Genomic DNA, 16132 nt, shown 5'->3' with positions numbered 1-16132 from the left:
GGGGGCTAAATGTAGATGATCATGACACGTCACACTCCATGTGGCACTATTTATTACTGAAAATACATCTGGTCAGTGCTGATTGGACCATGTCAAGACCTGCCTGGCATTTCTCTGAAAAGCCGGTAGTATCGAGCTACTGGGTCTGAAATCGCAATGCTGAACTCGCAAGAGGAAGGGGTCGCTACCGTTACCTCTCCTGTGGAGGTACCCCGCTCCAGTTGGACGTCTCGCCATCTTTTCTAAAGCTTTCCTCCGCAAAGGAAGCTTCAAACTTAACTGTTCATCTCGAGCTCCCCCTTGCATAAGAGCTCGAGGCTTCAAGGAAGTGTGGAAGCTCGGGACCAAAGAAGGCAAGTCCCAAGCAATTCCCCTATCTCCTCCTACTTCGCGAGAATCTAAGTATCACTGGTTAGGTCAGTGGTTAGGTGACTGAGTTCTAAGGACTCGCCTCACCTCAAGGTCTACACAAGGGGGAGAGAAAACTTAATACCCAATAGCTGAGCTCGAGTAGTAGAGACCGCATAATACATTAAATATATATCTCACAGAATGACCATTGGATAAAGAATGAACTACCCTCGTTACCAAAGTCCTTACCTAGGTAAAGCGACCATTGGATAAGGGGGGGGGGTTGGCTCTTATGACCAAGGGTCCTTACCCAAACGAAAGTGGTATAAATAGGACTAAACTCTCATCGTTCAGAGAGGTTGGAATACAATTACATCACCACAACCATAATCATAAAGAATGGTCCTAGGACTCGAGCTACCATAGGGTGTTAAACAAATTTGCCTTCTCTCTCTCAATCTCCACTACGGAGAATCCTTGTGCTAGCTTGGAGCTCCACTCAGCCTCTCATCTCAGCATTCCCATCATCACGATCTATCATCAACAACCAGAAACCAAACCAATCAAAAATAATTACTCCCAATCTCATATTAATCTATTCAAATTTTTAGAATCCTTATCTTCTGGTTCTCACTCAACTCTGCAAGTGATCTACCGTGTGTTTGCATGCGTCTCTGCACACACACGTGGATATCAGGATATGTATACAATTTAGTGCATCTTTTTCAAACATGTATTCAATAATTGTGATTTATTTTCTTCTCTCAGACTTAATTATATAGAATCAATTATATGCATATACACAAAGAGAGATAGAACGCAATTTGCTAAAGTTATTCTTACAATCCCATGGTCTTCGTGAGGATCGCGTTTGTACATCTCGACGAATTTGCCACGAATGAAGAGGAAGCGAAGGTGACAGAACTCGTGACCGATTGAATTGACGCCTAAATGAAAAACCCAGCCGAAGGACTCCTGCACTCCGCTTCTATCGTCCGATCCGCTCTCGGATCCTCCACTCTCCGGCGATCCTCCTCCGCTCTTCATTTTATTCAACACCGACGACAACATATTATTTCTTCTTCTTCTTCTTCTTCTTCTTTAATCTTTATCAGTCACTTTCTCTCTCTAGAAAAGAGGATTGTGCGAGACCGAACAAAATTGGAAAGGTAATGAGCTGTATGGGGACTCCGATTTCTTTTGTTTTGGTTGGTGTTTGTCCAGCGAAGCAGAGTGGGGTTCTCGAGAGTGTGAAGTGGCTGGGCGGATATTGGTTACACGTTGATTGTTGATGTGGTACATTGCAAGTCAAATCAATTAGGACTCTTTTGTTTGCATTATGATGCCAACTTTTTTAGGTTTTGGTTAGGTCGGCTTAGTTGGTTGCTCTATTTCTTATTCACGGACACGAATTCCACACGGGCGGGTTGCGTTTTGGTTTCTCCGTGTCTATGCAATAAAATGAGGAGCGAAAGAAACGAAAAAATATATATTTAGTGCTTTTTCGTTTATTACCATGCAATTGTTTTTAGAAATTAAAAAAAAATTACCATTTTTATTTAACGACGGAAGCCAAATATCTCAATTTATAGAAATTAAAGACTCCTCAAGTCAAAAAAAAAAAATTCGAATTCTTTTTTTTAAAATATTTTTTTCTCAAGTCAAATTAACAAAGAGCTATCTCAACTATTTTGGATACAAATGTCTTAGTGCCTCCAGTGGTAGACTTATAAATGGATCGGATTCTGACCAAATCAGGCCTGATTAGATCCGAATTCGATAAATATTTTAGTCGAACTGATCCAATCCGATAAAAATGTAGTTTTTTTTATAAATAAAATATATATATATATATATATATATATAATGTCAAAAGAAATTTAAAAAAAAAAAAAAAAAACAATGGTTATAAGAAATATATATAAAATAAAAGATAAGTAAAATATGAATGGAAAACAAAAACAAAAATTATTTATTATTTGTTAATGAATAAAGAGTATGATATTATTAGTATGTATATTACGAGATTTATTGGTATGTAGACGAAAACACCACACTATTTTACATATAATATTATGATTTTTTTATTTTTGGTTTTTTTTAGGTTACCTCTAGTACAAATCTGATTGGAGTATTGATATATATATATATATGTGTGTGTGTGTAAAATTATTGATAAATAATTATATATGTAAAATTATAGACATATATAATTTTATTTGGATCATCATAATTCATATCCGATTTGTTAGGTTAACGAATCGATTATCAGATTCGGATTATAATTGAGTTATCGAATTTTTTCTTCAATTTATATCCGACTAATCAGATTCGAATCAGATCGGGATCATGATCATGATCCGCTTCATTGACAGGTCTATCCCGATGGACTTTGGAGTGTCAAATCTCGATTCTTTATATCTACTAATTTAACTTCTAATATTTCTTGCCTTGTGAAAAAAAAAAAAAAAAAAACCTATTTTTGTTGATTTTTTCATTCCCAAACAAGCATATGGGATTATGTATATACATTTCGGATTAAAGGATTTACAAGAATCATATTTTTTAACTACGGACAGGAATTCAACTAAATCACATGTATCATATATTTGTAGATCAATCTACAATATTCTCTTCATGTATGTAGATATCAATTGCATCTATAGGATTGGAATATATACGGTACACAATTTTATTTTTTTAGCACATTGACTTGATCAATCTAAGACTATCGAAAGATAATTCTGATCAGAAATTAATCTCATTTACTTTGTGTTGTTTGCTCAATGAGAGAATATGGGTCAAAATCTATCCGACCAAATCTATAAAAGTTAAGAAATGATTGAAAGAAATAAAATAGAGAGAAAAAAATATAAAATAAATAAATAAAATAAAATAGAAAATTCAAGATTTCAATCTCAAATAATGAGAACTAAGGGGGAATTGATTATACTTTTGTTCTTATTATAATATCGTGAATCATAAACCACCAAGATCATATATTTTATTACTAACTCAATTAAAATTAAAAGTTATATTTCTTTTCACTTCTATTACTTTCAATGTGCAAATAAGTCTTCACTATTAATAAAATTATTAATCAATTAAAATGTTATAACTTAATGGTACAGCCTCACACTTTATTATAAACCAACGTTATTGAGCCTAAAACAACTTGCTCCTAACACCAGCCAAAAACTCGAAACTTTGACACATTTTTCGTCCACTTCGATCACAAATAAGTACTATATATGTCCTTTTCTAAAAGGTAAGTAGTCTATTATTCTTTAAAGCGTCCTCTATCATCGTCAACGTACTCGTCCCTTTCAGAATTCAATAATGACCACGACGACACTGCAATTAAATTATGGAATCTCATCTTTCAATATATATAGTCCGAATAATAGAATTGTCAAATATAATAAAAACAAATTAAAGTAATCCAAAATATGGAATTTAATTTCCGTTCGGATTCCTACAATTTTATTCTTTACTTCTTTCACACGACTCTATAACCAAAATTATTTTCTTCTTTCTTTATTTTTATTTTTAAGAAAGGTAAAGCAAACAACCAAATGAGACATTTTTACCAACTTTTTATACCTTCTGTACTTTTCTCAAACTTTCTTGCCATGCAATAATTATAATAAAGGTAAAGCAATAACTTTTTCTTCTTTCTTTATTTTTATTTTTAAGAAAGGTAAAGCAAACAACCAAATGAGACATTTTTACTAACTTTGTATACCTTCTGTACTTTTCTCAAACTTTCTTGCCATGCAATAATTTTAATATATATAATGAAAATGTGCATACGCACACGTACGTGTGTGTGTTTATATATATATATATATATATATATATATATATATATAGAGAGAGAGAGTAAATAAGAATCTTACAATGCCGGGGTGATCGTGAGGGTCACGTTTGTACATCTCGGCATATTTGCCACGAATGAAGAGGAAGCGAAGGTGACAGTAGTCCTGACCTATAGAATTGATGCCCACGTGATATACCCATCCGAAGTACTCGAATCCACCAGGACTAACACCTCTCTCTTCAGCTCCTCCGGCCTCTGATCCTCCATATTCCGACAATCCTCCTCCGAGGCCGCTGCCCCCTCCTTCGCTCCCATTTTTCTTCGACATCAACTCTGCCGACGAAGACGAAGACGAAGACGAAGACGACATCTTCTTCTTTGATCGATGGATCACTTACTTTCTCTCTCTCTCTAGAAATTAAAAATGGGAGGGGGCCACATCTGAAGGGAAATGGCGAGAGAGATAGGGCAGAGTGGAGGAAGAACTAGGGTTAGGGACGAGTATGGTGCGTGTTTAATTGGCTTGATTTGGGAGGGGAGAGGCTTTTTTTGGTGTCGTAGTAATTTGGAGGTTTTTGGTTAGGGTTGGGCCAACGAAGCACAGATTCTATTTGTAGTAAGGAAGTTAGAGAAAGAGGGTGGGGGTATGTGTTCAATTGACGCGGTTGTTTCAACCTTATTCGCAAACACGCTCCTACACTTCAACACATCCCCATGTGGATTGCTTGCCATGCATCTTCTTCTTCTTTTTTCTTTTTTCTTTTTTTTTTTCTTTTTTTTTTAATAATTTAAAAAATCACATAAACATCACCATTAATTCTATACTATAATTGCTTAATGGAGTTTGAAATTTTGCAATTTCTTCTGTTAAATCTAGATAAATTTATTAAATCAAATTAAATTATTCTTTTATTTTCAAATTTTTAAATTATTAATGTTAATAAATTAGTATTGATTAACAAAATCATGTCTCATAGCCTCATAGGCCAAGGTCAATGTATATTCTTAATATAAGAAGCTCCGTGTAACTATGACAATTCAGACCATCATTGTATTTTACTCTCTTAATTTTTATTATAATATATATATTTACTAATTACTAGTATATTTTACATTATGACAAATTTTTAAAAAATAAAATTCTTAACTCGTTTCATCCTTTCCCTGATAGAAACTTATTGAAATGTTTCTATACCAAGCGAATGAATAGGATATAGACTGAAAGATCATCTTAGATTGAGTTTAGAAACATTTCAAACATTAATCTTCCTTGAAATCGTGGAAAAAAGTTTTACAAATACAATGGATATTAATTTTCGTTTTTTTTCCCCTCCTTATTTATGTTAAGAATTTTATATTAAATTACTACTCTAATTAATTTTTGTTAGGCAATTTCTTGTCCTATAGAATTAGAGCCAAGATGGAGATATTAAGAATTGTGTCTCAAATTTTTATTCTAATTAAAATTTTATTTTAGGAGTTTTATTTTATTAAAAAAAATAAATAAATAGAATGACTTAGCGCTGATTAGGGATGGCAACGGGGCAGGTTTAGAGCGGGTTTCCCTAAATCCCGCCCCGCCCCGCCCCGCCCCGCCCCTTTTAATTTTTGTCAAGTCCATGTCCGCCCCGTGACGGGTTGGATTTTCATGTCCAGCCCTGCTCCGTTGGGAAATACTGTGCCCCTGTGCCCGCCCCGCTAACAAATTTTTTTCTCCCACTTTTTGGAACTTAAGCTCCTACTATTTAAATGTAGAAAGCCTAGGAATGGCACAACATAAATGAAATTATGTATCCCAACAAAAATAAAAATGCACATAACATAATTCAGAGAACATAATAAATAAAAATAAAAGTTTAATACAACCAAATTACAAAACGTTCTAAACTCCAACTTCTACCATAACTAAAACAAAAGCAAATTTAATACCACGTTTACATCCAAATTAGGATTGTAAGAGATGAGTAAATGGGTAAGTCGCTAAAATAAGTTTTATATATATATATATATAGTTATATGCTTAGCGGAGTGGGGCTCCTAGGATATGTATACTGAACCCTTACCCGTCCCGTGACTCTCGACGGGTACAAAATTTGTATCCATGTCCGCCCTAACGGTATAAAAAGTGTTCCCATATCCGTTATTAATGGGGCAGGGCGGTAAAAATTGACATCCCTAGCGCTAATTCAATGTTCCTATGCACGCTCAACAATTTATTGAATGGACCCAAAAAATAAAAAATGTTCAACGTGAATTATTCGATCTATTACTGCTCTCCAAATACTAATTACTGTATGGTGGTCCCAAAGATGTCTCACACTGTTATTTGGAAATCCATTATTGCTTTGAGGGATACTATGCTGCAACACATTCAGTTTAGAGTGGGGTGTGGTTAATCTTTTTCTGTTCTTTAAGTGTAAGGGCCAAACACTTACTCAGAGGTTTGGACATAGAGTAGCAAGGTCTTTAGAAATTTCCAGAGATGCAACTTTGAGCTGTTTGATGCTTAATGGGGGCTGGAACTGGGCTGTGCTACGGGGTTCTGGTTTGGACCAGTTTAAAACCTATCTTCTCTCCGTGCCTATTCATACAAATGCGGATAAGTTGTTTTAGAATGGTGGTGCTTTCTCCTTCAAGTGAGCTTGGAATTCTTGTAGGACTGAATTTGAGGAGGTGGCATGGAGGGGTACAACATGTGTTGGGGTCACTACTGTATTTGTAATGCGAAATGGGATACCTTCCATGGTGAATCTACAAAGGAGAAAGGTTAGTTTGGCTACTCGATGTTCTCTCTGTCTTCGGGATGTTTACTCCACGGTCCATTTGTTTGTTGCTTGCCCGTTTACTCAATCCTTGCGGACATGGTTAGGTGGGGTTCTCAATTGGGATATGCAGCAGTTTGGTGAGACATCTACAGTACTATATAGGATTTGTTTTACTGGTTTAGGGACCTGTATCAGAGTTCAACCTCTTTACAAAACTTTTTTTGCAGCATTGATTTGGGGTATATGGCATGAAAGAAATGCAAGGCTCTATGGATCATCTACGACAAGTGTTGTTTGAAGTGTTGGGTAATCGCTTCAATTTTCAACCAAAAAAAAAGTGTTGGATGTTCATAATGATTCTATGAATGATATTGTGTCCTAATATATTTTTGGCAAAAGTGCAAACAACTATCACAAATCTGCAAATTGACCCCTGAAACTCAATTCTGGCCACTTTCCGGCCCATAAGGTCAGCACGTGACTGTCCTTTTCTTTTAATTCCGAAATTACCTTGGAAAATTACCTTTGTAACCCTTTGCCTGTAAATGAACCCATTTGTTCATTTTTCTTCTTCCATCCGGCCTCTAATCTGCTCCACCTTTGCACCAAACACTAAGACAAATTTGAAGAACAAAGTTTAAAGTAAGATATACATACATATATATATGTGTGTGTGTGTTTCTATATTACACACACACACACACACACGTGTGTACTAGAGAATGAGAGAGGAAGATTTATTTAAGCTTGTAGAGAGAGAGACAACGGCAATTATGGATAATACTCCAAAAATATCAATACCGGAGCATAGTTGACAAAAATCGTGGCCGCAATGTGAATATAATCATATGCAGGGATTGGGTATCTCTTTAGGAGTATATCGTCGGCGATAAAAAGCTCTCTCAGTTACAATCAGAGGGAAATTGCGAGGTTGGGTGTGGCTAAGGACTTTGGAGACATGTTGGGCTGGTAGTTTGTGTTAGGTCTTTCCCTCTATGGGTTGCTATTTTCGTTGGTGCTATGCATAATTTAGTTGGGTATGGTTGCAGATCTGCCATCTTGTCGGTGAGGTTGTGCGTGCGTGAGAGGCATCGCTACGGCAACTATGTAGAAGTAGACGTTAGAGGCACGTGGCAGAACAGGTGGCCACAGTTGAAGGCCATGTTGGAAAGTTGCCTTGATACTGGTGAAGTTAGCGGCGACGGCGACTGGTGGGGGAAGAAGCAAATCGGTGTGGCAGATGTTACCCCTACGCTGGTAGTGATGACGATCTGAAGCGCCATGAGGTGATTTAGGACGTCCGTGGTGACCACTATTACCGTCAAAGGAGTCGTCGATGGCGACAGTGATTGGATTAATGTGTCAGCGTATGAGAGTCTGCCACAGTTACTTGAAAACTGAGTGTATATCACATGAGGGGCATTGAGGGTATTTCATGTTTATTATTTATTTTCGTATTTTTTTTTCTTCTTAATTACGATGGATAGTTTTGTAAATCTACAATGAGGTCGGCCGAAAAGTGGTCGGAATTGCTTTTCAGGGGTTAATTTGCACGATTTGGATAGTTATGGTATTGACTTGTTCATTTTTGTAATACAGAGGGGTAAAATGCTGATTTGTGATAGTCCAGGGGGGTTGTTTGCACTTTTGCCTATATTTTCTTTTGTCATGTCTTTGTATTGGAAATTTGGAAGTGAGTTTTCTCTATTGTTCTCGATTCCCTTCCTTTTCTTCAATTGATTATGAGGGTATGCCCTCTGCACTACTATTTTTTTTTTTCTTTTAATACAACTCCAATTATGAAATATATATATATATATATATATATATATATATATATATATATTCTATAACTGTTGTCGAGAATTGGCTCAAAAACACGAGTGTACCATCTCACAGTTGTTTATTCTAATTCCCCCACAATGTTTAATCCAGCTTTAACCCTTGTTGAATTGCATGCTTATTCCATTCACAGTAAAAAAAGGAATGCATCCTCATTCGTCATTATGAAGCAACACATTTGAATCACTTAAAACATCTATAATAGACTCAGCTAGGCACTCGCCCGTTGGTTAGACTCGATTTTAAAAGAAGTGAAGATTCAACTAGCAAATGAAAATGTGAATGAAAACTAAATGAATGCACATTTTCTTTCTACTTGAACTTTAAACTACAAATTCTCAAATAGTGGCTAAAAACACAAATAAAAAATGACAAAATTTTCCTACTTTTCTTGATACCCTCTCCTCTCTTGTAATTCCTGGGAATCAAAAAAGGAAAAATAATTTCCTTCCGTGTGTCTCTGCCTACACCTTATGAAACAGTGCCTTGAATATATTTCGATTTGTGGTGATATTTTCATCATGACTCCCTTTACCATCATAAAGGTACATTGGCAAGCTTTGAGAAGACATGACATCATGCCATCTGCCAACCAATCGACCTCAAGTCTACTCACAGACGAGTTTTTTAGATATATTTTCCAATTTGTACCAAAATCCCAAATCAACAGTAAATGTATAGTTCAGAAATTGAGTACAATATCGATCCAGTTTGCCATCACCATGTTTCAAAACTTACCTACTAAAAGAACTTGAAAACATCCAATTAATACAAACAGCTCAAAGCCTCAAACAGAAATTTGATTCTGAAAAAGATAAACAGGATGCCAATGTGAACAGACACTTTGCTTTTAGTAACTTATATGATTAGATTTACTAGGTTTTAGTGTCTTCTTTCCTCCCCTCTTGATCCACGTCATATTCTTCGTCGTCGTCGTCCTCGTCCTCATCAATGTCAGAATCATTATAATTGGTTTGGAACTTGCTCAGGTCCCTTCTTTCAGCATCCTCACTAAGAAATTCCAACCCATATCTGACGTTTCGGTGCTTAATCAAAAGCCATCGTAGCAACCGGTCTTCCTTGTTCAGGTAATGCAGCTCATTATTGAGGCTTGGTGGTGCCATCATTGTCATTTGCATCAGTTGGCCCTATATCACAGGGGTTAAAAAAAGTACTCAGGCAACATTGCTGGCCATCACTAGAAAGGCATATAAACCAACAAGCTTCAGAATACTTTGAGAATAGAATTAGCATGAAATCACAAATTTTTAAATGCATTAATTTTTAAATTTTTTTGGGAAGGGGTGAGAATCTGTGGGAACGAGGGAGCTTACTCCAAGGGAGAGGGCCCATTTGAGGTAGTGACTGAATGATCCAACGTACCATTCGAGCTCAGTCATATGAGTAGTAGTAGTCATACGAGTAGTAGTACGTAAGCAGTGTTAAAAGAAGAAGCTTTTTTTATTTTTTATTTTTTATTTTTTTATTTTATTTTATTTTTTTTATGATTCATCATCCTCAGAATTTGGGGACTAGGGGTGAGGGGGAAGGGGTTTACTAAGCCCATGGGCATACACCCGCAAAGGCAAAGGCAAAGTCTAACAACACTGTTATCCCAAAATTTGAAAAAAAAAAAAAAAAAGGAGCACTCTTAACAAACTTCTTGTGGCGAGCTCAAACCTTTGACAAGTTTGAGCTCATATGGGTCTCTAATCTTCTCGGATAAAAGTGCTAGGGATGAATTGTTCCAACTACCACCAACTTTTGAGAGGGATTTCTGCAATTAACATCTCATTTCAAAAGACCTGAACTATAAAACTCGACTGAGAAGGATTCGACAAAAGCCCGAAACAAGTGAATCCTATGGTCATTCTTTACTTAAGTTGCGGGACATCCTTAGGCATATTAACACTCCTTTCTAGACCATCTTACAGTCTCACCCAACCTTTATAGGCTAAAGTAATCACACAATGTATTTTATTTTCCTGAAGGTCCTCTGCACAACTTCTATTTCCAGGGCAACCTCGATGTATTGGAGTTCTTACTCATTCAGGATTCACTTATGTATTTAACTATTTTGTTTCCCTTCCAGTCAAGACCCCAATATTTAGGGCTAATTCTCATTTCCTTACATACCTACATGTTATCATTTTAATGCTCAAACTAAAAAATAACAATTCTTTCCTTTAGAAACTTATTTTATAATCCTATCTTCTTAGAGTATTTGCATGGCCCCAGATCCAAATAGAATCAGGTAATCAACATGTACTGTAAATTGCAAAAAAGAGAGACCAAATTCCTTCCAAAGAATTGGCATTGCGACTTGATTAAAAATAAATAAATAAAAACACCATCACCACCACACAAACATATATCTACCAATATATAGTATATAGACATATAAATATATATAATATAATATAAACACACACACATGGCATTAATAAATAGTGAAAACTTTTTTCTCAGCATGTTACAGCTTGTAGGGGTCTGGTGGGTTAAGGGGCAGTGATTTGGGGTTGTGCAAAGGTAGTTAATATATGGATTTTTTTTTGGAAGAAAATAATGAAAAATTTAAGGATGGCCCTTCGAAGCTTATGATGGTATTTAGAAGATATGCCTCACTATCACCAGACAGTTATTAGAATCATGCTTCCAAATATCAGCATGAGTTAGGAAGCAATATTAGCGACATCACCTTTATAAAGGACATTTTACATCATTCATCCAGTCTAATCCCAAAACCAGTAAATTGCATCAAGGTAACAATAACATGCACCGTAGATCAAATAAGAATTGACAGTCATGGTAGAAGTGATATCCAATCAAATAGTTAATAATCTTTAATTTTCACAAGAAGTGGGTCAAATGATCCTTGTAAGATTGGAGCTTATAGCTTTGGTTGTTCCAATGAAACTTAAATAGGGGAACCTAAGATGAAACTTGTAGGAGACTTGTAACTTGTAAGATGACTAGAATGAAAATGGATTGCGTTTGCAAGGGAACTGGAGCGGGAGATTTTCTAATCCAAAAAGTCCCTTTAGTGTATCATCTCCTGGACTCTAAGATAAAACTCACGAGTACATTTAATAGTTGCTGGGTGTTTCTTCAATTGTAACTTTTATGAGAATTTTATTTGCAAGTCCGCATGGGACAGGTTATTCTTCATTTCACTTTTCTTACTTATCAAAAATAAAAAATAATTCTTCATTCCATTTTTTCTCATTCGATTTATATACCTCTTTCTACATCACATCGTCAATATATTCCTCTCCAAATTCTATAATTTTTTCGTTTCTTAATGGAAAAGAAGTTTGTAGCAGAATTCTAAAAGAGGGTAAAGAACATCTGTTCTCTGCCACTTGAAAATTTCTACAGCAAGTAGTTCAAAATTCACTCTATTTCACTATAATTCAATTTCAGTTGAAACAATTTCACAATATTTTCAACATATTAAAAAGGAGTTCACGAAGCAGATCCTATTAATAAAGCAGATCCTAGAAAATACTGAAAACAATTTAATGCACAAGACCGATGTTAATAGACAAATGCAAACCAAAAAAATTAAGCTAGTAGTGTAAGAAATGGAAATTCATCAAAGCAATAAAATGGTTCAGTAGAAGCAGATTCACCTGGTAGTATCTGCCATCAAGCTTCCTAATCCCATAACCCAACTGAACCTTTCCAAACGATTCCATACCCGTTAGAACGCCGTTCTTTCGGTAAACATGTTTCCCTATTTGAGCGACCAAATCCATCACTGATTCTTTCCTTACAGTGGGTTTCAGCAGAAGCATACAATCATAAAGAGGCATTTTTCTATTAACCTCTTCCGCAGTAGAAATCACTCTATAATCTGCAAAAACATAGTCAGTCATCATCTAATATACATAAAGCCGAAAGATCTCTAATCAAGCTCATAAAAAAACAACATCGCCTTATAGTACATATATATAAATGAAATATACGATTAAAATTTCAAACTCGCCAGTGAATTGATCGTCGAGGGTATGTTGACCTCTGTCACTGAACTCCACTGCCCTTCAAACCCTACTTTTTCGACCTCTTTCGTATGAGTATGATGAGGTCCCAGTTTGTTAGGTTGAGCCCTACCCAATAGGGTCTTAAAATATGTTCGGCCCAAAAGTGACCACATATAGATTGGTAGGCCAGGCCCAAGTTTGTGGGGTTAATGTTTAGTACTGTGTGTTTTCTATCCACAAGTTTGTGGGCGTCCATGTTCGCCCAAAAGTGACCGCATTTAAAACTATCCTTATTTTCGTTTGTGTCAAAGTAAAATATTTTATTAATTTTTTTTTTTCAGGTAATAAATAAATAAATAAATATATATATATATATTTTATTTTTGTTTTTTTATATTTGGTAAAGGTGTAGATTGAGATTGGGGTCAAATCCATCGACGTGACGTATAAAATAACTTACCAAAAAATTAATAAGTTATTCTTGTTTAGTTTTAATATATATATATTTTTTCTTGAATATTTTAAGACAATCAAATACCAAAAAATAAAAAAATATTTTACATTCACACAAATGAGCCTAAAACAATAGGAATGCTATTTACTACTCTCTCATAGGCTTCTGTGAATAAATTTATGGTTCAAATTCCATCTTTTTTAATAATTTGATATATTATATAAAGGGAATATCCTCTCTTCATTTTATCACATTTTCATAAAATACTACTGTATATAACTTGTATCATAACATGTTATTTCTTTATATAAAAGAATTTATCTCACGTGGATAACAGAAGAGGAAAATTCCGTGATTAGACAACTATCCCAATGTAACGGAGTTGGAATTGTATTTTTGTCGACATAATGTAAGAAAATTAGTTATTGCAATCACGTTTATGTATGCTAGCCTCTATTTCTTTCCAGAATTTCTTAAACCAATAAAGAATTTCTATATGCTACTTTCGTCCCATATTAATTGTCCTCTTCAAAAATTTTGACTCATAATTTTTGTAAATCAAAGTTACCAAATTAGGCATTGAATATAGATAATATATAAGTATATAAAAAGAATATGATTAAAAATGACCTTAAGTGATTCAAAAATAAAAAGTGGTAGTGAGTCAAGATTTTTATATTGAACAACTAATATGGAACAAAAAGAGTATTTTGTAGGTGAAAATTCTTATTGGAAGTTTAAGATCGACATTCCTTCCTGTTCAATAAATCTCTAACAATTACAATTTTAAAAGGTTTCTAATTCTCTAAATTTAAACATCAGCAAATTGTCAACACCTTGGAATAAGGTGGCTTACAGTAGCAGAAAACAACAAAAGAAGTGGTATTAACCAAATAATAATTTTTAAATTAACCACCCCCCGGGCCGCGATTTGGCCTTTGAAAAGAAGACAACAAACCAACATAAAGTATTTTGGTGCTATGTTTGGTAAATGCAATGAAATAGAAGCGAGAATTGGATGAAGAAGTTATTTTCATTTTAATCTTTGATTGTAGATATAAAGTGATATATGAAAGGAATAATCATCATCACCATTTCGTATTTGGTTAGATCAATTTAAAAATTATAATAAAATAAATTTTAAATTGAATAATTCAAAATATCAATCTTAATGATAAATAGATTAACTAACAAAGTATGTAACATTGTTCTATATATATTATTTTAAAAAGAAAAAATTGACGTGGTGGTGACGGTGATAATGGTGATGATGTAAATGGTGGCGGTAGGAAAGTGATGGTGTTAATGGTGGTGGAAGCTTGCAGTGGTAGTGGAAGTTGGTGGGAGTAGCAATGTGGTGTAGGTGGCGGTGACAATGAATTAGAATTTTTTTTTTTTTTTTTTTTGAGACTTAGGATGAATTTTCATTATTTTTCTTTTGGGAGAAATGAAGAAAATACTATTTTTCGTAATATTTTTACCCCCTATTTGAAAAAGTGTGCAATAAACACCCTTAATCTTTTGAAATTGTGCAAAATCACCTCTTCAGAAATTTGACATAAATTAGTGTTGTAATACATATTTTGCCCTTTTAATCTTTCCAAAATGTCCAATGGTGTATATATGCTATGAATCTCATACTATAACTTTTTTTCTATATATATATATACATATATATATTTAACATTTAGTGTTTTCTCTCTCCAGCATTTTTTTCTCTCTCTCAGCATTGTATTTCTCTCCCTATTTATCATCTTTTCAAGTTTTAATTAGACTTCTGGAGTATTTTATTTAACTAAGGAAAAATTATATAAGAAAAGTAGGCAATTGTTATGCCTTGCAAAAGGTCCTAAATTTACACCATTAATTGAGCTACAAAAGCAATGCCACGCCATATTCTGCCTTGCAAAAGGTCCTTAATTTACACCATTACTAGCACAGGCCAATCAGCATTTTTATGTCAAATTTTCCACTTCCTACACAAGTATAACAACTGTTTTGTAACGTTTAGTGCATGTGAAACACAATTTAATGATAAAATTATGTAGCTTTAATGTTTCTTTTGATAGAAGTTTTAAAGCTTTAACAACATGAATTATTTGTATACCTCATTGTTCAGATTTTTCCTATATAGCAAAAAACAAGTTATTAGTATCTGATTCTACAAAAGTAATACTTGCTGGGTCCATGTAGCCGTAGTAATTCCCCAAGTACTTCTCCTCAGACAGAGGATCCTCGTCCACCTTTTCTGATTCTTCATGTTTCAACTTGTAGGAGAATACTCTGTTTTTTTTTTTTACCTTCAGAGTTCAAATCCAAACCGTTAGTTAGGATGCCTGACTCAGAATTGGAGTAAAAAGTAGCAAAGGTGCTTAAACTAATATATATCTATAGAGAAAGACACCCATCAACAAGGACCCAAACTGCTACAACAGCTCCAGTGAAAAACAATTCCGGCAAACTTGTGCACAACCGGGTAAAGAAAATGGGTATCATCTCCATCACTGGGAAGACTGTAATGTTCCTAAATTTTATCATTTTCCAATTTTTGGAATTTTTTTATATTTTATTTTCGGGGGTATTTTATTCTTTTTTCATTTTGTGAACCGGACATCGTGGGGTATGCCGGGTGTGTCAGAAAATTGGGTAGGACATTTCCTTGAGTTCAGACTTTTGAAAATGCACCAGTTCCTATTTCGGCATTTTTTTCGTTTATTGGGCCGGGAAGTCTCGGGTGGGACCCGTTGTCGAGGTTGTTGTGTACAGTGTGGTGTCATGGGATCATTGCATGTCCTGCATAATTAATTATGTATATTAATATTATTGTGATTTAGCAAAATGGTGTGATTGAAAATTAAGATATATCTAAAGAAAATGGATATTTTGTGTTATGGGGCCCACCCCATCTTTGCCTTTC

General features: G+C 34.7%; 2 protein-coding genes across 5 annotated transcripts in view; both read right to left on the bottom strand.

Annotated features, from left to right (window-relative positions):
* Positions 1–1542, bottom strand: part of LOC132277513 (protein ENHANCED DISEASE RESISTANCE 2-like) — a 41509-nt gene extending 39967 nt beyond the window's left edge. For all 4 annotated transcript variants that reach the window (XM_059779368.1, XM_059779367.1, XM_059779369.1 and 1 more), the window contains exon 1: positions 1195–1542. In XM_059779368.1, the coding sequence (XP_059635351.1) occupies positions 1195–1422 (228 nt within the window). In that variant the 5' untranslated portion in view covers positions 1423–1542. The remainder of the gene's footprint in view (positions 1–1194) is intronic.
* Positions 1543–9439: 7897 nt separating this feature from the next.
* On the bottom strand, positions 9440–12904 carry LOC132277497 (uncharacterized). The gene is made up of 3 exons (XM_059779352.1): positions 12767–12904; positions 12411–12634; positions 9440–9926 (listed from the first exon to the last, which is right to left on the bottom strand). Exons 2-3 carry the CDS (start codon positions 12591–12593, stop codon positions 9654–9656), a joined length of 456 nt encoding a protein of 151 aa, XP_059635335.1. The 5' UTR covers positions 12594–12634; positions 12767–12904; the 3' UTR covers positions 9440–9653.
* Between the last annotated feature and the right edge of the window lie 3228 nt (positions 12905–16132).

This window comes from Cornus florida, unplaced genomic scaffold (assembly GCF_030987335.1).
Source record: "Cornus florida cultivar Cherokee Brave unplaced genomic scaffold, ASM3098733v1 CherokeeBrave_3.0.0_Hap2_Chr10, whole genome shotgun sequence".
Taxonomy (NCBI): domain Eukaryota; kingdom Viridiplantae; phylum Streptophyta; class Magnoliopsida; order Cornales; family Cornaceae; genus Cornus; species Cornus florida.
This window is presented reverse-complemented; position numbering and strand designations above follow the sequence as displayed.